The sequence below is a fragment of the Haemorhous mexicanus genome, chromosome 6, assembly GCF_027477595.1.
Source record: "Haemorhous mexicanus isolate bHaeMex1 chromosome 6, bHaeMex1.pri, whole genome shotgun sequence".
Lineage (NCBI taxonomy): Eukaryota > Metazoa > Chordata > Aves > Passeriformes > Fringillidae > Haemorhous > Haemorhous mexicanus.
In genome coordinates, this window is record NC_082346.1 from 26130737 (window position 1) to 26155425 (window position 24689).

Consider the following 24689-nt stretch of genomic DNA (forward strand, 5'->3'; position numbering starts at 1 on the left):
TTTTAGTTTAGTACAAAATTTTATTGATATTAATATTGCAAAACTATAAATGTAAATGTGGAGAATCTGCACAGGCCTGGAGCCCATCCCATCCCATCAACCTCTGGGACAGCAGCAGCCTTGTAAATAACGTAGAAAAAGCTAAACTTAACCCTTTAACAACAGTCTTGAGATTTGTCTCTGAGATGGGGTATTTTGAAAAAATTCCTCATTTTTGTTTTATAACACTCTTACCAAACATTCTGAAGCACATAGGCATAGGTGAAAAAAAATGCCTAATCATTGACAAGAAACAGCCTAGAACTCTGAAAATAGAAACTACAGAATCAATAGCTGCCCAGCTCCATACTGTCCTTGTAATCACTGATAGAGACCTCTGGCATCCCGTTCTTTGTGGTTCAGTTAAACAGCTGCAAGCAGAGAACAGGCTAAGCCTGATGTCTTCACCAACACATTTTCCAAGCTTGCATATAGGAGAGCTTGGTGTATCCTAGGATACCCAAGCTATCCATGAATTCACCCCAGTGAACATTCTATCTTTTCAGAATGTCAATCCTGTAAGCAAATGGTTTCTCAACTTGGTTGGACTAGAACAGGCTGGGAACCCTGTCATGAGCTGCTCCACTGCAGACTACAGGAAATGGGAACCTCTGACAAGTGATAACAAACAGATATGGTAGGCTGAAAGCAGTAACTTCAGCAAGATCTGGGAACATCTTTCAAGTTTTCCTACTGCCTCAGAAAACGCGTAGTAACTTCACTTGGAAGAACCAAGTACTGACACAACTTTCTAGAAAGGAGGCCAAGCGGATCAGTAAAGTAACATCAGATCCGGGGAGGAAGGACAAAGTCTAATTCCCTGCACAGCTTAATACTGCCCATTGCCAACAACTGAGTTTGTATGATGGAATTCAGAAAGGATCAAAATACTAAAGCAGTTCTCTAGATCCGTCTCTTTTTACTTCCTTCCCTGTGGTTTAGAATCACTGCTTTTTGTTTTCATCTCCTGCAGCTCCCCAGACATTAACTTAGCTTTTGAGTTTGCTTGTGTCAGGGTTTGCCTGCCTCTGCCCTCCACATCTGGATGAACTCCAGCTTCCAATCCCCTATTCTCTCATGGTTTCATCTCCTCATTTGTCATGGCTTTCAAGAGATGTTCATGCTTCTTGGCTGCCATCTCCTCCTGGTTCCAGATCAGAATATTAAAGCCTGAGAAGAAAAATTAAAATACTGTATATCACAAACTCTACATCAATCATAATACCTTAGGCTATGTCACTTAAATGCCAGAAATTCAAAAGACTTTTTCTAAGGTATTTCCAAAGTATAGAGGATGCAAAAATAGTTATTGTAGATGCTGTGTCCACATAGCCATGGAAATCTGATGTAACTAGAAACAGACATAATTCCTAGTGTCATCTGTCACAGGTCTAAGACCTAAATCTATAGCCAGCTAGCTTAATCCCACACGGCCTGTGAAAAACTGACTAAACTTGGCTCTGCAGCCTAGGAAATGAGATAAAATAAACAAAGGGAAATGGTACAGCCTAGCAGGAAAAGGCTTTTCCCCTCCATTGTTTTCTTCTACTGCTTCATGGATGACATGGCATAACAAGCCAGCCCTTTTCTGGGACTAGAACCCACACATTTATAGTGCCCCAGGTTCTCTTCACTTACCCATGCCAGAAGCCAGTGTGTCTCCCATAGGGTTAAATTTATTGAGCTGAAAATGAAAACACAGAGTCTGTAAGAACATCACTGCTTATGTAACAGTCATAAGAGCACCACAGCTTATATAACAGCAACAAACCATCTGGAAAAACAAGTGTTCCCTAAGAGCATCACAAAAACCCCACAAAGGACCATGGACTAGCCCTGCTTGAGTCAGCAGTTTTAGCTGGCAGCCATATCCCATGGCAGCGTGAGTCTGTCACAAGTAAACTGGCTATGTTCTAGTCCCTAAGCCATGCCTCTTTCCCACAGACAGAGCAGTGTTATTGACAGCCCTTTCGGCTGCAGCACTCAGCTCACCGAGATGATCCCAGAAGCATTTGGATCGTAGAGCTGACAAACCATCTCGCCGCTGTTTCCATCGAACACATCCACGGTGCGCAGCTCGTTCAGCGTGTACCCGGGGAACTTGGGGTCTGGGTAGCGACCTACGACAATGAGGTCATAGCGAGGATGCCACGTTGCCTGATCAGGAAACAGAGTCATGGAGAGCTTAGAGAAAGGGACAGAGCTCAGCACTGATACAATCCAGACAACTGACACTGGGAGCAACTCTTATTATATTCCACCCACAGCTTGAGGAACACTGCTCCACTGGGAGTTGCAGCAGTGTAAATATCCACCCACCAGTGTTGTATCTTGACCAGAAATCAGACCATTTTTGATTTGCAGACAGCTGCTAGCACCAAGCATGATGCTCCTCTTAGACTTAACTCACCTTAATAGGTGTGAGGTGCTGAAACTGCCTATGTGGATGTGGAATCAGATGCTGTGGCTTGGTCCAGTCTGAAGATGAGTAAACCCTGATTTCATTGTGCTGGTCTGTGCTCAGAAGCTTGGCACCATGTGTTGGGCTGAAGTAAGCTAGGAAAGTGGGACAATAAGGCAAACTAAAGATCACAATGCTGTGACTGACAAGAAATATAAGTGTCACATTTCACTGACTGAAAATCCATCACTATTTCTTTAATTGAGATGTGAATATGGCTGTGTGTCCCAATAAGTAAGACTCGGACAAGACAGACTACCTGTCTCAAACAAACTCAAAACTCTTACAAAAAGAAAGCTGAAACCTACCATGATGGGTTACTACGAAGAAAATTTTTTCTCATTTCAGAATCACAGGAAGAAACATTGCAAAGAAAGGAACTTGCTCATTCAGATGGAAAGACAGTGGAATAATGAGATGGATACCTGCTTTGAAAGTATTTACTGGGGCAATCCCTTTAACAAGAGCAGAGAATGGAACTCAACCCTCTGTTTCTTGGGTGCAGCTTTACCAGTTGATTGAAGTCAATCTCTGCTCTTGTTAAAGGGATTTCCCCAATAAATTCAGTTTTCTAATCTCAGCCACTGCTGCTTTCAAACTCACTTCTAAGGTACAGTGTCACAGTTTGTATGGCAAGTCTTAACAAGGTGCTGCAGTTGCCCTAGCCACCTCCCTGCCTCTGGCCACACATTCCCAACAGCTTCCTTGCTTTAATTACCATGCAACTTGGAATCTGAGTAAAACCTAACACTGCCACTACAATAGAAACTAAGCCAATTGGACTCTCTCCAGAAACCCAATGCAATGGAACATGCAATGAAATCCTTAACTCACCTGCATTGACAGGTTTCTCATGTGGAAGCACATGAAGAAAGTTTGTTTTGTTTTTGATGTTTCTGAGGTCCCAGATTTTGACTGTCTGATCCACAGATGCTGTGGCAAACATCCACTCACATCGGGAGTTAAACTCTACATGAGTCACTTTCTTCTTGTGCAATTTCAGCTTCCAGACCTGCAGCAAACAGAAGATCATGTAGAAAAAAATAATCAAGATCTGGAGTAAAGAAATGAAATTATAATCTACTAGTGCCAAGTAAAGAGGTCTCACATTTATAGATGAACAAATCTTCTACAATTCACCAAGAGTGTATTCACTGGAAACAAGAAAGGACAAGAATGACCTTGGGAAATAACTATTTCATTCTAGAAGAACTCTGACCTGGCAATTTATTACAGCTATGAGAAAAGAAAACACAAGCCCAGGCCTTCATGGAGGGAAGTATCAGTGCCACTGTACAAAGCAAGATCACATCTGGAAGACCTTAAGCAGTGCCAGCCTTTTACTTGCAGAAAGATTTAAACAAACTGGAACCTGTAGAGAAAATATACTGCCAAGATAACAAGATGGAAGGGACTGCTTTGTGTGGAAAAGCAAAAAACTTTCATTTAAGTAAAAAAAGTGAGAGAAGATATAATTGGCTTCTAGAAACATGTCACCAAAGAAACATGAGAGGAGGACAAATATTTCAATTAACAACAACAACTAAACACAAAGCGGCCATGAATAAATTTCTATACAAAGCCAGAAGGTTATCTCTAATCTAAAGGCTGAAGCTGGCCTATCCTCCCTAGAATAATGGATATCTCCCCACTGCAGAAAAGACTATCACATTCTTTCAGGGGGAAAGAAAAGTAAGTCAGCTACTAACACTGAATAAGGACAAGTCACTTGGAGCACTCCTGACTCTGCCCACTACTTTGCACAGCTGCCCCTGGCCACAGATCATTGGGTGGCAAACTTTTACAGATATTACCCTTACATGCAGGAGAGAGGGCAGTGCCAGTGTGACAGTACAGCAGGCACTCGAAGCAGGGCCCACTCCAACTATTCTCTCCTCTTTCACTACACCCCAGACTCACAGTCTGCGCCTCTGCCTGCCCTCTCGTGTCCAACGGCAGGAGTGCAATTTCCATCCCAATATTCACTGCATTACTGCTCCACGCCTACCCTCAGGTCATGGAAGGGTGCACAGCAAAGCAGTACCTCCTAAATTACTCCCATCAGGGCACTAACTTTCTGGAAGTGTGAAGGTTGTTGGCAGAGGGTGCTCACATCTTCAGGTTACTCTATAATTACTCTGGCTAGTAGCAAATACTCTTAAGGAAGGGGCAGCACATGACAGGTAATAATTCCTTGTTAAGAAATTATTACCATTGTACTCAACAATATAAAATGTCTACTGGGTGGCAGAAGTGGAGGATTTCTCACCACCCAGGCAATGAGTGAACTCATCTCCTGAGCTGCAAGTCACTTGCTCCTCTTTGCAGGGTCCCTGTAGAGTAGGAAAGCACATGAGCCATGAAGCTTCCTGTAGAGGAGATGCTGCATGGAGCCATACAAACCTCTTCACCGGAAGTGCTGAGCAGGACCACATTGCCCACATTATCACCTGTCACCACTGCACGGCAGCTTGCAGAAACGTCCACACTGCAGTACCAGCAACTAGAGGGAAAGACACAAATCAGTGCTGCTCCTACAAGAAAGTTAAGGCAGTGGAGTTCTGGTTCACGTCTCCTCCCTGACAAGGGAGACTGCAACAGATTGTAATTGCAATCTCCTGCCTGTTGGTATGGGCCTGAGTATCAGAAAGAAGGACAGTTTATCAGCAATGTTTTGTCTGTGACTGAATGTGAAACAACTTCAAAGTCATTTTGAAGTGCTTATTAGGTAGAGTATAACACATTGCAACAGTGGAAAATAACTGAGGCTGAAGAACCACTTGGTGCCTCCACATGAAAATACCTTGGGAAAGATCAGAACATCCTTGGGACTTCGACAAATGTGGAGACACAGCCTTAAAATTACATTTTCCACAAAAGACTGAAGCAGCAGTAAAGACAGAAGCTTTGGACTGAAAAGTTGCACATCAAACCGTCTCAACTTCATGCTCCAGGAAACAAAACTGAATAGAAACTTATTTGATGAAGACATATGTCTTAATGCCAGCTCTCCCAGATGAAGCACAGTGAGAATAAAGCTGGGGTCCTTTGGGAACTTGCTGCAAAAGCTTCACTTGCAAGACACATTATTCTAACAATTCAAGGTCATGGAAATTAACATAGAGAGCCTGAAGTCTGCAGAAGGGCCACGAGATAAACTCAATAAACTGAAACTCAGACTGTCCAGGAATGTTGCGTCGCTTTCCTTATGCTACCTGAACTGCCACTGACAAAACAAACTACTGACAACAATGAAGAGAAGGAAGTTACCCTGCTCTTCTCACCTCACACTTCATCTAGTGAAAAGCTGTCAGTATCTGCAAGATGGCATCACCAGGAAGTAACATGGGAAGATGTGGGCGGCAAGCTCAGCTAATGTAAAAGCCTACATGCCCTGCGGCTGCCTAGCAACCAGGACCCTGTCTCCAAGCTCCCCCATGGGACCAAGAGTCTCCTAACACTGGCAGAGATGAAGAAGTAACACATCATTAACCCCAAGGAACAGAGAATTAACCTTACAGTGCCCTCTTCTCACCAAACATTATGATGCTCATGGCCACAGTCCAGGGCACGAGAGATCACCTGCACCGCTCTGCCCTCAAGATCCTGCAGACTTAGGGTGCCATCACCTGATGCCACATAAAGCTTCTCTGCCTCATAAGGACTGAACTTGATGTCTCCGAGAGAATCTCCTGGCCCTTTCTGAAATACACACAAAGCCAAGAGACATCAAGGTTAGAGTGAAAGTGAAAATCTTAATTCAACAGTCACCTCCTGGTACACAGTTTCTCTAGGTACAAGCGCTGCTTTCTGGCAGAGCACATACACTAGAACTCTTTTTTTCTAACCTGTTTCAAATCTGAGCACACACATTCAGTGCCTTCAAAGTCTGGGCTGCAAACCTCATTAGCAGCAAGGACTGCTGCTTTTATTATGGAGGCAGGACTTACCTGCAGTGAACTACCTGGCTCAGACCATGCTTAGGAGATCACAAGCAACACCAGCACTATTCCATGCATAAACCATGTAAAATCTCATAGCCCAGCACCAAGCTTTTCTTACAGGACTACACTAACTAGCTCCCTAGGCTGCTTCCAGTGCTGTATCTGGTCTTTCTCAAGGTACCAACAAGCAGGAAAAGCCAAGTGCAAATCCTACTTATGCTAACCCCATGGCAGGAATGTAAGTTCTATGTTATGTTGTATTGTTATTGTTATTATGGTGTTTTCCCCTAGCTGGTCTACTGAGGAAAAGTGGAAACCCTACACAAATACAGAAGAAAAGAGTGCTACCTGGGAGTCCCCAAACTCTTAGGCACTCAAGTGCACTCCATCTGCTGCTCACAGAACAACCACTTAGGTCTCAGGACACAGTTTATCTTTCCTTGCTCACCCCACCAGTCATCCCAGCATTACTTGGGTTTACCTTCTGCCCTATTACAAGCTTGCAGGTGAACAGCTGAATCAAAAAGTAACCATGAAAGCTGCACTCAGAAAGAATTAGGTGGGGGAAAGTAAAATGAAAGCTAACTCAAATTCTCTCACTTACCTTCAAGCACAGAACTCAAGTAACTAATTGAAGATCTCAGGCTTCCTCGTGAGTCCATAAAAAAAACAACAGTCTTGAGAAGATTCTGAGAGCTACTTCTAGCAATTCATCTCCTCTTTCCACTCACTACTGAAGGAACCCAGACTCTTAATTTTGGTATTTTAGACAAGCACCAGAAGCTTGGTGGGATGAATTGGCGTGACCCTAATGGCAGGTACTGCTTGCAGTCAGTGGTTTTTGTGGAGAAGCATGGAGAGAACTATAAATTGTCCTGTAAAAACCACCTGACAACAAGCAGCACTGCTAGCACACAAAGATGTTAGAGAGTCCCCAGGGCACAGAGCTTTCTGATGTGTTAAGAACAGACAAGTAAGGAAATCCACCGGATCCCCGCTAACTCACGTACAACAGGAAGTAAGCAGCATCAAAGAGTCCCTCCCCATTAGTGAAAAGCTCTTTCCTACCCACTACCCCATTTCAAGGAAAAATAAAAAGAATGAGCCTCCCTGAAATTCAGAGAATAAAGGACATGTATATGGGGAAGAGGAAGCCAGCTCTCACATATGAGAGACAAACATTTCCCTCTCTGTTTCTCTTGCTCTCTGTAGTGCTTTCTGCCAGCAGGCCACAAAGGCCCAAAGCATTACTGTATTCTTACTCCCAGTCCTCGGTGCTGGTGAAGACCCAGACAGTATGGCTGGGTGGTAGTGCCGGCAACTGATGCAGTGTACAGCTGACTAGGGTTAAAAGGGTTAAACGTCATTGCTGAGATGGCCCCTCCAGCTCCCATCTACAAGGAAGGGGATGAACAAAAGAAAAATCCACTGAGTGATGGGGAAGGAGAAAAGTGTGTTCTGTAAGTCTTCAGGCACTGCTATGTCTTTAACAGTAACAGTGAAACACACGACAGTCCTCCAAGCAAGAAAGACAACCATGCCTCTGACATGACGGTGGTCTAAACCAGGAGCTGCCCTACTGGAGGACAAATCTGCAATTCCTTCACTCCCTTGCTGTCTGGCACCACACTATTTACAAAAAGAGAAAGGCGACTCTGGAATTTCTGGAGGATAGATCTCTCAATGTGTATCTATCTTAACTCAGAAGGGTGATAAAAGGTACAAAGTCTTTTATCACCTGTTGGAATGGAAATGGCTGAATACAGCAATGAGGGGGTATACCAGACGTACACACCATTCATTCTACCTTAGTTTCTCTCTTGAGATAAAGGCACCTTGTTTCTCTCCAAAGATGTTTCTTCATCTGCCACAATAAAAGGTGAGCAGAGAGAGATGGAGAGCTAAACCAGACAGACCCTCTCTGCCTACTTGTTTCTGGCATCCCTTGGTTTTGCCAGTTGCTGTATTATTTTTTTCCACTGAGCACAGACCAAGTGCTGCTTCATTATGAACTTAATCACCACACCTCAGTTCTCTCCAGTGCTAAAACAGTCTGGGACTTGGGAACAGACACGCTGTTCCATCTCAGTCCTACCCATAACTAGCTGCTCTAAAACCCAAGACTCTTACGTGCTTCTCACAACAAACCTCAGTTTTTATCTGCAGTATTTCACAGTACTCCAGTTTTCCCTCCCACCCATTCCTCACATACAGAGGCTTACCCCCTTTATGAAGCAGGTTTTAGCAAGTACTTCACAGTCCCAAAGGATGATGTCTCCACCTTTTGAGCCAACGGCTAGCGTACTGGGGTGTGTTGGGTGCCATTCCAGACATGTCACTCTCCTGTCAAAGGGACTGGCTCTTCGAAAGAGGCAGTATGAGGAAAGAGAACGCAGAAAAGCCAGCTCCAATCTCTGTTACAAAAGGTAAAGAGAATTATGACTTTTGCAAGCATCCTTGAGATTCTCTGAATGAGGAATGCTAACAATTTCTAATTGTCATTAATGTTAATATGTTCACACAAAATCTTAACAACAAAGCTTGCCCAGGTCCTTCCCACCTATGGATGTTACAGGAAGAATTAATTTTCAAATGAAAGGCATTCGGCTCTACGAAACAGTAAAACATGATGGACTTGGAGACTATGTCTCTGAAGAGGAAAAAAATAAGTTAACCTGACAAGACTGGCAAAGTAGAGTGGATACAAGAACAGTATCACAAAACAGTCATATCAGCATGCAAAAGGATCACTGTGCAATAACTCAACTGGGAGAGTAGACAAGTTTAAATATGATTCAAGGAAGTACAGAATTAACAGAGGATAAAAATTGGAAGGGGCTGGGTCAACCAAAAGGGAAAGCCATCTCAGCTCTTGCATTTTGCAGGATTAAGAAACATAAGGGCGCACCAGACTTGGAGCCACAAACTGTGTATGTGGGGAACTTTTTAGGCTCCTTAAAGTTCCTCTGCTTGTACTGAAGATCTTTTGATGTAGGAAGCTGAAATATCCAACAGGTCCTGAAGGAGACACTCCTCACCTGCCTGAGCTGTGCCTGAATGGAGCCTCCCAGCATTTTCTGGTAGACATAATGAACAATGCTGCATCGCCGCTCCAGCTGAGAGGAAAGGACTCTCTTGTTTCTCATCACAAATCCACCTCCACTGCAACCTGCCAGTGAGGAAAAGAGTAAAACTTACTGATTTGCAACACCTGTCATGCTCATTCAATATAAACAATATAGGAAGACATCTGCATTTTCTGCAACATCCATGAAAACCTTCAGCCACAAGATAAAAGCTTCTAAATAATTCTTACACATCTAAGGTGCAGCAGTTTCTGCAATTATGGAGTCCAGTGCATCCCATAGGCCACCAGAGATTTGTGTATGCTTCCTCTTGTTAAACCTTCCTTCTCTTTCCCACAGATTTGTCAAAGATAAGAGGAAAGGACTAAAGCAATGCCACAGGTGGGTGGTGCACCTCTTGGACAACATACAATTTCAATGTTTCATACCCAAAACACAATGCTGCTATCCAAAGCCCCAGCAACTTGGAAATATGCCACAGGAGGTGGTAAGCCCCTGCATACAGCAAAAGAAAAGTCACGTGTGTGATCAGCAGGAACATCTGAAAATTCCCAAGTATGGCAACATGAGCTCCCACACAGTTTCTGAAAAGCCTGCTGTGAATCAGAACTTTCTGTCTGCTCATGCTGTAGCCCATATAGTCTGCTTACAGCTCTGCCAGTTTTATTTTTGATAATAGACTTGCTGACACCTCACTGCCTAAAAACCTTTCTGTTCTGAGTGATTTTTGCTGAGAGCACAGCTTGTTTCTAGATTTTGTTCATGTTCCAAATTTTTGTCTTCAGGAATTTTTACATAAAAATTAGACCTGTTCAGTCCCATGTCTGTGATCTAATCATCCCCACAACAATGGTCTGTCCCAGGCAATCTAAATGTGAAATGCATTTCTTAAGAAACACAAATGCTATTTTCATTTAAGGACACTTATTAAAAAAAAACAAACACAGAATACTGAAAACATGTAGATCATCACATATGACCAGAACCTAAATTAAATCTTTCTTTAGTGCAATGATGGAGAAAAGCACACTTCTTTGTTCACACAGTGAGAACACTTGTCACACTTATTGAAATAGTTACATAAGTATTTCTGTTCTAATTCCTTTTTTTTCACTGAAGAATTGGTATCCACAGTTCCTTCTTCAGAGGTGACAGAAATTGAGGGGTTTTTTTTAGATTCCATTTTACAATGAAAGATAATTTATTAACAAACAAAGCTTCAGGCCTTTTTAGAATCAGCTGAAAGAAACCCCCTAAAAAGGTGGTTTAATTTTAAGAAACAGAAACTGTAACATATGGATCAGGAGAAAAAAAAAAATCCAAACATATACAAACTGGAACACAGAATGGAAAAGCTCAAATACAAAGGGTTTCATCTTTTTAAGAAAGGGTTAAGGGAAAAATATTATTAGCCTCATTTTTCTGAAGTATCTTACAGGAACGGCAGATGCTTACCAAATACAAAAATCAGGTAATAAAGTTACAATAAAGTCATGTAGCTAAATTAACTACAGAAAATGCTTTAACTATTTACAATTACAGACTGAACTCCTTTCAAACAGAGCACAGTCACTGATCACTGCTAACTCCTTTGCCTCCACAGTCACTGATCACTGCTAACTCCTCCAAGTTTGGACTTACAAAACACACAATGGAAATGTGCAAAATCATAGAACCCCTGTATCTCTGATTTTTGAAAAACACTTCAGTAATTTCTGGATCCTTAAGCCAAAATTGTACAGAAAACATATAGTATCTCCACGTGGCAGTAACCCTAGTGACCTCCTAAACCACTGATGGAATTAAAGGTTTTATCTGAGAAAAGGAGGCTGAGGGGTGACCATATTGCTCTCTACAACCACCTGAAAAGAGGCTGCAGAGAGAGGGCAGTTGGTCTCTTCTCCCAAGTAACAAGTGATAGAAAGGAGAAAAGGGTCTCTAGTTAGGAGAGGTTTAGATTGGCTATCGTGAAAAATTTCTTCACTGAAAGAGTTGTCAACCATTGGAACAGGCTGCCCAGAGAAGTGTATGGTCCCCACTCCTAAAGATATTTTAAGAAATGTGTAGATGTGGCATTTAAGGACAGGTTTAGCAGTGGATTTGGCAGTGCTGTGATAACAGCTGGATTCTATGATCTTAAAGGTCTTTTTGAACCTAAATGATTCCATTAAGTTGCTGTAGATAAAGTCTAGACAACTTCCTCAATAAATGCAAAGCATTAAACTTTCCAGTATATTAGAAATTAATCACAACTCCACATTACATCAAAAATCATTAAGATTTGATCTTTTTTGTAAGTTAGTCACTAAAGGAAAAAAATGCACATGAGCAGAAGTAATTAGAGGAAATTCTGTCCTTTATAATCTGAACAGAGGTAGAAAGTATTCCTACTTACTGCAGCAAAACTCAGAACAGGCAAAGAATGGGTATCACCCTGATTTTCTAAGATTTTCTAAGCCTTCTGATGTTTACCTCCTTGTGGAGAACTTTATCACACACTGTCTGGAAATAACACATTGTTTTGCATTCCTTTATAGAAGAAGAGAGACTTGATAAACTGTTCGTTTGACCAGTGACATTAAAGAAGTGGCACAGTCACCCTCCAATCCACTGTCACTTTTAGAAAACTATAAATGTTAAAGTCAGAAAATAAACTTCCTCTTTTATTCTTCACCTTAGAACAACAGTGTGTGTCTAGTTCTTTCGTGTTTGATAAAGACAAATGGGGTTTGAATACCAGTTCAGACTGGATGCTGTGGTTTACCAGCCTTAAAACTAACAACTGCATTCGGAATTGCATGAGAGTAAGAATGTATTACCAAGACTGGTCTGTCTGACACTAAAGCAGAGATCTGGTAATATAGGAATTCCATAAAACTTGACCACCCTCAAATGAGCTGTAACAGCATCTTCAGTGCTTCAAGCTTTTATCAAGCAGTATGGAGTCTCAAAACTTAAACATTCATGCATGCACACACACTCACTAGACAAAATCTTGAAGGATGTACTACCCCAACACAAGTCTGCCTATTACTTCAACACCTAACCCCATCTGAACACTCATGTCTGAACATGCTTCTTGGCATTCTTCCTCTTCAACTAGTCAATGCCTGTCATTTGCAGTAAATCTGGTAGGGAGAAAGAACAAGAATCTGAGGAAATGTTACCAATTTTCCCTGAGGGTTTAGATGTTTTTCTCACAAACAACTTCTTTTCTTGTTTCTCATTCCCTCGTTCTCCATAGTCCCGTTTCCTCTTCCCAGCTGATTTTGCCTCTTCTGGCCAATGCTGACATGCCCTCTCACGCTTCTTGTCCTTTGGCTGGTTCACTGGAGCCATTCTGTCTGGCCACTGAAAGCAAACAAAGCATGCAAGGTAGGACTGTCATACACTTCTAACCAGAGGACAGAGAGAAAAACTGGAATGGAACAGATCCCAGTTAGTCTGAAGGTAGTGATTAGTCTTGTATCCTCTTTCATTGGGATGACACTAGCTTTTTGTTGCTCTCTACTGAAGAGAGGAACTGGTTGAATAAAATCTTCTTTGTTCACATACGAAAATTATTGTATCCTAAAGCACTAGAATATGTTTTGACAGATGTGCCTCTACCAGACTTTTAAGCCCGAAACCCAAAGATGTGCATAAAGTACATCTGTGAAACCACATAATACCCTAACTGTTTCTCTGGTAGCTCACACTGAGCTCTTTAGATTCAGCTAAGCAAAAGGTCAGAATTTTTATGACGATGGCAGAGCTGACTGGCCTTGCAACAAACGGGCTCAGAAGGTAGTTCCTGCAAAACAGCCACTTTCTCTCACGACCACCACCTGGTATTTGAATTGGGCTCCTGCACTGCCTGGCAACCACACCGGAACAGCTCTTCTGACGGCGGTGAGATTCAGCCACTCGTGCCCCGTGTTATGCCGCCCACAGCACCACCAGGGCCCTGAGGAAAATCACGGGCCTTCCACGGCCTTCTCTGCAGCCAGCGGGCCGTGCGCCAAACGCCCTCCGCAGCCGCAGCAGAGCATACCTAGGTTGAGCTTGTGCTCTCGTTGAGCTTATTCAGAATTTCTGAATGGCCGTCACGGATATCTGCCTGTGTTAAATATAGATCGGCGGGCAGGGCGCAGGCTCTGACCCAGGCAGCGCCCCCCTTCCAGCACCCCCGGGCCTGGCGCGGGGCCTCCCGGCAGCCCCCGGCGCGGCCCGGTGCCCCCGCGGCCTGGGCCGAAAGCCCACCCCGCTCTCACCTGCGCTCCGCGGCCTCGGCTCTCCCGGCGCCGCCGCGGCCGGCGGCGGGCACTGGCCCCTCCCCCGCGGTTTCATAACCGGGGCGGGAACGGGGGGCAGCGGCTTCGGCCCTGCCCCCGGAGCAGCACCGAGTTCGCCGGCCATCGCAGTCCCCGCCACCCTTCGCCGCAGAGGAGCAGGAGTAGCGGGATCGACGGGGGAGGTCGGAGAGGACTCGGCGTGTTTGTCTAGCCCCTGGCCGCCTCCACCGCCGGCCTCCCCGTCCATCAGCGTGAGCCGCACCTCCGCTCCCCGGGAGCGAGAGACCAGCGAGAGCTCTTCCGGCTGCGAGGGTCAAGCCGGCCTAAAAGGCGCGATCCATCTTTATCTGCCTCTTGTTTATTTGCTGCAGCACGTAAAATCATATGCCCCTCAGTAGTTTGTAGAACATCAAATTGTCCTATTAAAGCTGTTCGGTAAGGGCCCCAAACACAGCAATCTAAGTTCAAAACACCCCCATTTCCACAAGAAAATTCATCTGGTGTTGGAACACAACAACATCAACAATAGCATCAGTGCCATCAACAACAAAAGGTGCTTCAAAAGCTGATAAAAAAGTCTTGTCGAGAGCAGCTCAGAGAGTACCAGATCCTACATGACGAAGCTGACAGAAATGGGGAAGGAAGAGTTCTACCAACACCAGCACTTTCTCCCACACCTGCAAAGGAGGCTGCTGTCTGTGAGCCACATACCGTGGGGAACCTTATCCCTCATCTCTGGAGCAGTTAAATCCCTGGCTTCAGGCCTACCAGTAACTATGCTGAGTAATTAAGGTACAGTCATGCACACAGGAGGCTATGAACACAGGTTCTAAAGGAGCTGTACATAGCCATGCCTTCTGTAGGGTTCGGTTTCAAGCACTACTATTTTTTGCACCATAACTACAGTTACATGTGGATTTTCTCAGATACTAGAAAATGCTCAGAAAAACTCCCCAGAAAAACAACAAAGACTCAGTCTCTATGTTCTTTCCTTGAACAGTAACAAAGTTGTAAAGTTGTATTAATTGCTGTATCAGAATGCCATACACAAAAATGATAATCCCAATCTGGTTTTGGACATATACATCAAACCAATTAGCAAATCTTCAAGTCTCATTGGGCACTTTTGTAATACACAGCATTTGTCTTAGAACTGTACCTATTAGCAAAAAACAGGTAACCCACATGTTTCCATCTTGGAGCTATCACACCATTTTTTAGAAATGGAACAAAATAGAAAAGAGTAGAAAAGGCTATTGCTTATGGAAGGGACCTACAGTGAACATCTAGTCCAACTGCCTGACCAGTTCAGGGCTGACCTAGTCAAAGCCTGGTATTAAGGGCATTGTCCAAATGCCTTTTAAAAACTGACATCTTGGGGCATTAGCCACTTCTGTAGGAAGATTGTTCCAGTGTTTGACTACCCTCTGTAAAGAAATGCTTCCTAATGTCCAGTCTAAGCCTCCCCTGGTGCAGCTTCAAACCACTCCCATGCATCATATCACTGGATCCCAGGAGAAGAGCTCAGCATCTCCCACTCCACTTACCCTTCTCAGGAAGCTGTAGGGAGCCATGAGGTCACCCCTCAGCCTACTTTCCCCCAACCTAGGCAAACCAAACTCTGGACACAGTCAAGGACTTCAACACCATTCTCAAATTCTGAGTCCCAGAGCTGCACATAGTACTCAAGATGAGGTCACATGCTAAATAGAGTGTTTATGTCAATGACTAACACCAAGTTTGATTTCCCTCTAGAGAATCACAAGATATTTTTGTGATTATTATCCACTAAGGGCAAGAACAGCAGACAGTACACAATTCATGCACAGAAAAAATGCCACTGGCCTGATGTCCCACAGCTCAGTGGCTGGATGGTAGTCTGAGCAAGCAAGAGAAAGACTAGTTTGAAAAAATATTCTTTCGTGTATTTACAGTCTCTTAGAACTGCAGTATGCAACAAAGTCAGAGGAGTTGAATTCTGCATGGGCAGGATATTAGGCTTATTTTTATTATGCCTTTTCTCAGATGTACAATTATGTTGAGGCTCTGCCTCAGTTATTGGACATGGTTCTCTCCCACAGAATCAAGTTGTCTTGTCACTGGGTCCAGCAAAGCTATATTGTAACTAAGATCAGCTTCATGGTATTAGTAATACCATTAGGTGTTCTGCCTCCTTGTTTCCAGGATCTTTGCCCAAAGCATGAATAATTTTGGCTACCTTAGCTAAATGTACAATTATATACAAATGTATAAATCATATACAAATATATAAATTATATATACTGATGCGTATATCATTAGAGCAACTGGAGTTTGCCATGCATATGAAAACAAGCCTATATTCCATGAAAAAGTAAAACAAAATATAAAACCCTCAAGATTAAGGAGTAAATACCATGCTGTTTGACCTCCTTCTCTTCCATGACCATTGCTAAGTTGCCCATACCATGAAAATGAACAAAAAGATCACTATCATTATGACCTCGTTCACCCAAGCACACTATCTTCCACAAGCCATTCCAGCCTTGGAGGACAGGATTGCAACAGCCATGCTATTTAATACTCTCACCTTGCAATCAGTATTGGTGGTGGCCAGTATTGGGTGGTCCCACATGGGCAGCATCTGTCTTAGCCACGCTATCTTAGATGTACATGGGATATCGATATAGAAATCGGCATGCAAACATAACACAGGGCAAACACTGGATATAGACTGTTAATGGATGACAGGAGTTTACCTTTTTTGACCTTCATTAAAGTACATTAATTTGATAATGGAAATCAAAAATTCAGATCTTAATTGAATTAGGGAGTATCTATGCCAAAGAATAGGGTTCAGCTTTGTTTCAGTAAAAGACAAAGTTGTTGCTTATACTCTCAACTGTTATTAATTTCGAGGACAAGATAAGCATCTTTCTTCACTTTTTTAAAGGATACTCATGGTGACACCATAGGCAATGACCTGTCACGGGTGTCCATCTTCCAGGGACCCTATGCAGGTAAAAGTGAACAGAGGATTGGTCTCAGAAGAAATTAAATGGAATGGTTTCTAATGTTCACTTTCTAATACAGAATTTCACTGTATATGAAGGGCATCAGCACAGTTATTTTCTGGCTCTTATGAAACCTAGGGCACTTGTAAAAATGCCCAAGTACTGCTCCAGAGAAGTGGAAGATTTATGGCATACTCTTTCTTCCTTCTGCAAGTCTCTTCAGTCTTTCCTTTTTCCACCAATTGAATAAACATCACTACAAACCCACAGCTGGGCCTTGGAATTGTGTCCCATGTCACTTGGAAGCAGAGAAGAGGAGGCAGGCCAGCAAGGTCTCATAGTGCTCCTTGTACAAGCCCTGCCTCAGGGGAAATTGCACTCGGAGACTTAAAGATGAGGTCTGGATTATTCAGATGGAGGTTTTCAGAGGAATGGAAGAGTGACTGAAAACAGTTAGCAATATCGGGCTGAAAGAGAAAGACGGATGTCAAGGCGAACTGAGAAAATGCCACCCTCTAAGCCCAGGGAGAGTGAGGCATACCACTCTCACAAGCGAAACCACAGCACTTCACCTGGGTGGAAGCCGGCCTTGGGGAACCTCCTGCTCCAACACCAGGGCGGCTCCGGGCCCTGCAGGTCAGCTGGCCGGTACAGCACACAGATGAAAGAACTCACGGACAGGAGCTGAACTCAGGGCTGGGCCGAGCGGGCACCTCTCCCCAGAGTTGCCCCCCGCCCGCCCCCGCCACGAGCGGGATCCCGGCCAGGGAGACTCCCCCCAGTCCCCTCCTTACCACACGGCTACAGGCCCTTCCCAATGGGGAGGTAGAGGGGAATAACGACGGGAGCCAGCGCTGCCCTCCCAGCACCCTATCCCGACCCCACCTGCCTGGGCAGAGCCCGCTCCCGTTAATTGGATCAAGGGCCGAGCGGCGGGGGCGGGGAGGCGGGAGCGACGCCGAAGCTGCCCCGCCGCTGCCATCGGAGCACCCCGAGCCTGGGCCCGCCCCGCGGGAGCTGCTGGAGGCGGGGCGGGACCCCCGAGTCCCACGGTTGAAATAGGGGAAGGGCTCAACCGATCCCTCCCCCAGGTGGCCGCTGCCTGCCGAGCGCCCCGCCGTGCCGCGCCGCCTGCGAGGTAAGCGACGGGGTCACTGCTGTGGGCTCCGCTCCCCCGGGCCCGGCGCCTTCCGGACCTGTGCCCCATGAGGTGCCGGGGGTCCTGGCGGCGGAGCCCGTCCTGGTCCCGGCGCCGCCTTCCCGCGGCGGGCAGCGTGTCTCGGGACGCGCTGGCAACTGTGAGGGAAAAGTTTCCTCATGGAAAGGGGGCGGGTGGGGGAGGCGGTACCCGGCTGGGCGCTGGCTGTGGGCAGAAGGGGACTGGGAGGCGGCTCGGTGCGGTTTGTCTGGAGGCGCAGCGGAGACCCCCGGTAGGTGCGGGAGCGGCGGCGCGCGGGGCTGGGAAGGGCGGCGGGGCTGCGGTACCGGCGGGTTGTTCGCGAGGGGCTGGAGGAGCTCTTGCCAGAGTTTCGCTCCCTTTGTGTTCCTAAGCTTCGCCGGGTGCCCCGCCGCCGGCCTCCCGGGGCCGGCCCGCTGCCCCGTCACTGGGGGCTGCCGAGACTCCCCCTCCCTCCCTCTGGAGCCCGCGCCTCCGCTCCGCCGCGGGGACAGGGGCCTCTTTGTGCCGGATCCGCGCAGAGCCGCTTCCCACTCTGAAACCGGAGCCGCGGGCGCTGGCAGCGCTGTGGAGAGTGGGGATAAAGCGGCTTCCCAGGACCCCCTGGGAAAGGGGCCGCGCCGGGGCCCGTGCTCGGGAGGCTGCAGTCCCTTGTCTCCGGCGTTCTTGTTGTCGGTCTGTGAGCCGCACTCCGGGCAGCTGAATTGAGAAGTTCGGCAGATAGGACAGTTCTGTCCTTGCTCGTCCTCTTCCTCTCTTCTGGCTGCCGATAGCAGCCAGAGGGCGAGGGATAGGCACCAGGGTTGCTGCTTGTGGCTGTGTCACTGGGCTCCTGGCAGGCTGCTGGGGTTACCGTGTCCTCTCTAGCCTAGGGCAGGAGAAAGCTGATAAACAGGGAGGGAATTAGTGGGCCTGAATATCCAGTGCTTTAGAAGACAGTCTCATTTGTCACTGGGCACGGGAGGAGGGTTCCATGGTCTCTGCAAACCTATCGATAAGTGAAACTAGTGTGGCCCAAACACATTAACCTGTTCTACCACTTTCTGTGCCAACTATGTGTTCTTTCCTTGCTTCAGTTCTTCAGGTATGCAAGAAGGCTCAGGGCTTGGTGGGGTGGGTGAGGTTAGCTGACCACCGCCAGACACTTGTTCCTGGCCCTAAGCCTTTTTGTTCACTCTTTGATGCTCCTTATAGAACTGGTGCTCCCTACTTCCTGAAACTGGAAATTAACTTCTCTCCCCTTCAAATCAGCTGCTGGTCTAATTTGTACAAAGGAATTTCTGATATTATAGCAATTGATTGCAGTACAGAACCCAAGCAGAGCTTCCCACTCTACCCTGGAATTGAAGTGTCACTAAGCCTTACAGTGGGTGACTCAAGTCATTCTCGGGAAGGAATGAGAGCAGAATGCATAACTGCAGTGTGTGGGCTAAAATGACAGGGTCCAGATGCTCCGTGCTCCAGGTGTGAGCTGGTCTTTGGGTGGAGTCAAAGTGGAGCTTCTCCCTAGGAGTTGCGTAACTGGGCACATTCTTTCATGCAAGGATTCACCTTTCCCCGAAGTCCACAATGTGCTTTGTGAGAGATGGAGTCTGCTTTGATAGTGTTTTGTGTAATTAATGGTATTTCTCTAGAAGTTCCCTAAAATATTTACTAGATTGTCCTTTGAGTTGCAGCTTGGAACAGAATGAATGTGTGAGCTTGATCAGCTGCCTGCTGCCTTCCCTATTTTGTGCCTGGTCCATTGTGTTGCTTTACTGGCTTTTTAATTTTTTTCTTCTGGTCTCTGTGTGTTTGAGCTTCTCTGGCTTGCCTGCACTTGTTCAGGTGAAGACTGTTCTCAGGCTGCAAAAAGTAGTAACTTCAGTGTGTCACCTATGTATAGGGCTGAGAACAACTGCCCATTTGGAATTCTATTATCAAATGGCAACAAGTAAATTGGCTTGTGTGTGGCTGGACTGCACCAAAATGCTGCAGGTCACTGGCAGACCATGTGTGTAACCAAGTCATAAAAGCCTGAAAACCTTCTGAACCCAAATTAATTTCTTCACAGGATAATGACTGGTTCTTTTAGTAATTTCAGGTTTTTGTGGATTTTACAAGACCTAGCCCGAATCTTCTGGGCTTTCCCTGGATGATCATGAATTTCCAACAAAAAGAAAATAAATAAGTATCAGAGAATCAATGTATATTTACACACATGCATACATATATATATATTTTAAAATATGATTATATATACATATATCATGTATATCTATACATAATATGACAATATAATACTATATATATATATACATACACACAGTAATACAATAATGGGACTTCTTAGGAGATGCAAAGCTGTAAGAATGTCTTTACCACCACAACAGGGTGATGTGAGCTTCTGTCAGAACTCATGATATCAACAAGCATGGCAAACACTGTATATTCTTTATTCTGGCCATCTCAAGGGCTGGAGATTATTCAGTTGTTGTTTCAACCATTTGGTCTGTGTCATGGCTGGCATCCAGGGATTGAACTGGGGACCTCAAAAGCTAAAAGTATCTGCTTGTAGCCTGAGTGGAAAAAGCTATACTCTTGATCAGAGAGCATTAATAAACTGCCTCTATTTTTGCCATCAGCTGATCAGTGATCTGTGAATTTGGGCTGCTCTTGAGAGTTCATGGGGAAATGCCTGAACAATATGAGTGCTGTTTAAGCCCTTTAAGGAGCTCTTATCTTTTTAAAACAGACTTTGTGATCAGGCAAGCTGTTTTATCGCTAGTTACTCAGTGCGATGGGTGTAGAGGGTACTCTGTGAGAGGCAACTGTGACAGATAGATTTTTAAAAAGCCTTAATATTTTAGTCTATGACTTCAGTGGATCGATCAGAAAACAGTGACTACTGTATTTGGAAGTTTTCACGGAGAATTTAGGTCTTTGCTCTTTGAAGAATTACAAAAGAACTTGGCATCCTTGAAGCAGTTAAGAAGCTGTTCAAGTGGTAGCTTTTTGCCACTACTCTGCAGCATGGTGATCACTGTAATTTAACATCAAAATGCACTCTTTACTGTTTGGGCACAAGTTTTTCCAGCAGCACAAAGAAAATGTTGTGCAAAGAACATGGTTCATCCTCTGCTGTAATCATCCAGCTTTGTTTCAGGGACCGGTACATTAGTCTCCAGTTTCTTCATGCTGAAATGTGGGCTGAAGCTGGGTACTGCTATAAGGCAGTAAATGTGACTGGCATCCTAATCACATTTGAGCCTTCACCGGTTTCTCCTTGCTGTGAATGGGATGATGGGAATGAACCTTTCAGACTTGGGATAGTTGGAATTTGTGTGTTAAATCTAGTGGTTGTCACTGGGCACTGTAGTTTGTTGAAAAGGCATGTGAGAGATCTCCATGGTACCGGGGCCTGGATCCAGAGGCATTAGGTTTGTATGGGATTTTATGCTCTCTTAATAGGTGACTGTGGTAGGATTCTGTTTATTGCAACTAAGTTTTTCCAGGCTAGAGGAGTTAGAATTGCTCCAGGCACTGTTACTTATGGGTTGCTGTTGACTCCAGCAGGCTTCTACTCCAATGCAAGCAAACAAGTAGGGTTTTGAGCTGCCTCAGGAAGCATTGCAGGGAAATAAAGCCCACTGGACTGCTTTGTTGTGCTTGTGTTTTTTTTTAAAAAGCCTTCCAGTGTTCTTTCCTCAAATGTCAGGTTGAATCCTGAGGACCAGAAACTGAAACAATTCCTTTGGGCAGTGGACTGAGGAAGCAAATGGCATTCCAGTGATGCTGAACATTAAAATCTGTCCTGTCACGTGTGCACTTTGGGCTGACTGCCCTGTTTGCCTGTGTTCTCCTAAAGTATTTTGAATAAAATTTAGGATATGAAGTGTTAATAGTTCTGCTTTTCAGCCTGAGATCCAAAAATTTAAGAGGCACTACAGATACTAAGGAGCAGATTCTGTGCAGATATGATGAAAGTAGATGAAAGTTGCTCCATGACATGCAGGGCAATGAACTACAAGAAGAATGTGTGAAGTATTTGTGGCCTTTCAGTAGAAGAATTTCAGCCTTTCAGTACTTAAAAGGAGCTTATATAAAGAGGGAGAGCAACTTTTTGCATGGGCAGATGGTGATCAGACAAGTGGGAATGCTTTTAAACAAGAGAAGTGATTTAGATTAGATGTTATGAAGAAATTCTTTAAGTAAAGTGTTGCTAGAAGTTGTTGCCCAGAGAAGTCGTGGATGCCACATCCCTGGAAGTGTTCAAGGCCAGGTTGGATGGAGTTTTGAACAGCCTGGTCTAATGGGTGGCATCCAAGCCCATGGAGATGGGCATGGAACTAGATGATCTTTGTGGTCCCTTCCAACCCAAACCATTCTATAATTCAGTGGAGTATGAATCTCCACAGTGCGGGTCAGTTCCTAATGGATTTCCTACTTCAACCTTGTTACCTGTGTGTATCTCTGGGAAATCTGTCAGAAAGGTGTATGAATATGTTTAGAAGTAGAGTTCCTCCAAAGTAGCTGATCTGCCAAACTCTTCTTGAACCAGGAGATGCTACAAAGGGAATATAAGTTCTCCAGTCCACCGAGCAAATGATGATTTCTTTTCACATCTGGTCCCATAAAAAAATATGCAAAATGCCTCTGTGTAAAAGCTACTCTACAGTCCTTCCAGTTCTTATGGTATTGAAATCTGCCTTAAGTTGCAGTTGTTTTTATGCTGTTTAGATTTTCCTGCAGAATAAACCTAGTTCTGGTAACAAAAGGTGAAAAAAGAGCCTTGCTGTCAAAGTGGAGGAACTGGTCACACCTGGAACAGAAGCAATGGGTGTGATGCTTTAACCTCATTCCTCTTTACCATGAGAGATGCCCTAGCACTCAGTTGTATCTTACTCAGCTCTCAAGTCAAGGAGTTGGTTGCACTCCCTTCTGCCAACTGTTTGGGACTCAAAACTCTTCAGGGAACTGGATGAACTTCAGAAATACCTTAAGGATGATCTTCAATGTTTTTGTCTCCATTATATGAATATTTGGAAGGAAAGTATTCACATAATAAGCAGTTTTAGTAAATCAGCTTTTACCATGTAAAACCAGAAACCTATTTGATGCAGCCATAGATAAAGAAATGCAGTACTTTGAAATACTTGGCTGTATGATCGTCACACATTTGGTCTGAAGGACAAATTTCTTCCAACTCTTATCTCCTATTCCCGTTTCTCAAAAAGCAGCCGGTGGAAAAGACAACTGTTGGTAAAGGAAACCCAGAAGCTGCAGAACTGCAAGTGAGTTAAAAGCTTACTGTGGCTTCCAAGTGGGAGAAAGGAGCAGAGAAGGCTGGAGATTTGACTGCTGTGCAGTCTAGTGAAGCAAGAAGCCGCCAGAAGCTCATTGTTAGAATGGAGCTAACTGGCTTGTGGCTACCACAAAGTTTGTTTGATCACATTGAGTGTGATCTGCTTCCTTAGGACTTCCTAATGCATTCATGTAAATTTGATCCCTGCTCTTGGCATTGCAAGGTGATTCAATCACAGGAGAATAATCCAGTGGCAGGAACTTCCTGGAGTTTGCCCCCTTACCCACTCCCCATCCACAACCACAGGAAACACCCCTGATCACCACTTCCTATTGCTTCTGCCTTCTTTACTCAGGGCATCTTATTCTGTTTTGATAAGTGTTGTCGAGTCCAGGGCATTTTATTCTGTTTGGATAAGTGTTGTTCACGTAAAGATCCAAACAAACCAAACTTCTTATTTCAAGCCTAGTTGGAGAGGATAGACTGGTCCAGCCTGCTACTACAATAACTTTACTTAACGTTCCAGGCAACTGTGTTACAGAATGGACTGTTGATCTTACCAGTTAATAAGTGCAGAAAAGAACATTACCAGGTAAAATGTAGATTAAATCCTGGAAAATGCTTGCATTCAGTGTGGATTGAGACTGCTGAGGAGGGATATATTAGCTTTGACTAGAGCTTTTAACACCTGTTTGTCAGTGATTTAGGAAGAAAAAACTTTCAGTTGTTTGGGGTCCAATCTGATGAAAAGGGAAGTGCATGTGTTTGGTGTTTGCTTGCAGAGACTGATGCAGCAGGGTGGGAAGTACCCTGGGAAATATCCAGCATAGAAACAAACAAGTGAGGAGGAGGTGGCCAGGGAGTGGGACAGTAGCAATTACAGGTTCTCCATATCTGCCTTGATTAAAACCTTGCCCTGGTGGTAAGACAGGGAGTGTGAGAGCTGGAAAGTGGCCTTGCTGCGACTAAGGAGCGGAACAGGAATGATGCTCTTAACAGGTCTAAGAAAGCAGCTAGGGTAGTGCTGTTCCTGGTAACTTGTATGTGTGGCTTCTTACTAAGCTGCTAAACATATAGATACAACATACATGTTCAAGTTATTCTAGCAGCCATTTGGAATAAAAATGAACATAGCCTCTTGCCCTGTTTGAGTATGGTACACAATGGTTCCGTGCTGGCTTTTTCCCTCCTTCAGCTCTGTATTTGAGATTGTATTTTTTTTTTTTTTAATAAAAATAGCAACTGGGGAAAAATGTAACATCTACCTTGATAGCCCACTACATTCCTTCATTAACATTATCTCATACTATCATGTTAACCAGAATAGATCTGTGTTCCTGTAATATTAAAGATCCTCTACATTATATTGGAAATAAAAGCAGATTTTTTTCTTTTTCTTGGTAAAACAGTTTCTGTCTGGTAAAGCTATGT

The 24689-nt window shown here is 44.5% G+C and overlaps 2 protein-coding genes across 5 annotated transcripts in view; one reads left to right on the forward strand and one right to left on the reverse strand.

Annotated features, from left to right (window-relative positions):
* On the reverse strand, positions 1–18094 carry DDB2 (damage specific DNA binding protein 2). 2 transcript variants are annotated; one of them, XM_059849359.1, is made up of 11 exons: positions 17994–18092; positions 12698–12881; positions 9483–9613; positions 8667–8858; positions 6036–6202; positions 4904–5003; positions 3335–3512; positions 2450–2595; positions 2032–2196; positions 1678–1723; positions 1–1209 (listed from the first exon to the last, which is right to left on the reverse strand). In XM_059849359.1, the coding sequence occupies exons 2-11, from the start codon at positions 12867–12869 to the stop codon at positions 1115–1117; spliced, it is 1392 nt and encodes a 463-aa protein (XP_059705342.1). In that variant the 5' UTR covers positions 12870–12881; positions 17994–18092; the 3' UTR covers positions 1–1114. The 2 variants fall into 2 exon arrangements, with proteins under 2 accessions (XP_059705342.1, XP_059705343.1); XM_059849360.1 differs by lacking the exons at positions 4904–5003; positions 6036–6202 and having other exon boundaries at positions 17994–18094.
* The window catches only part of PACSIN3 (protein kinase C and casein kinase substrate in neurons 3), a 21180-nt gene continuing 14265 nt past the window's right edge, over positions 17775–24689 (forward strand). For 2 of the 3 annotated variants that reach the window (XM_059849361.1, XM_059849363.1), the window contains exon 1: positions 18107–18227. The gene's annotated coding sequence lies outside the window, so the exon portion shown is untranslated. Of the gene's footprint in view, positions 17936–18106; positions 18228–24689 lie in introns of those variants that run through there. The other variant, XM_059849362.1, reaches the window with a different exon arrangement.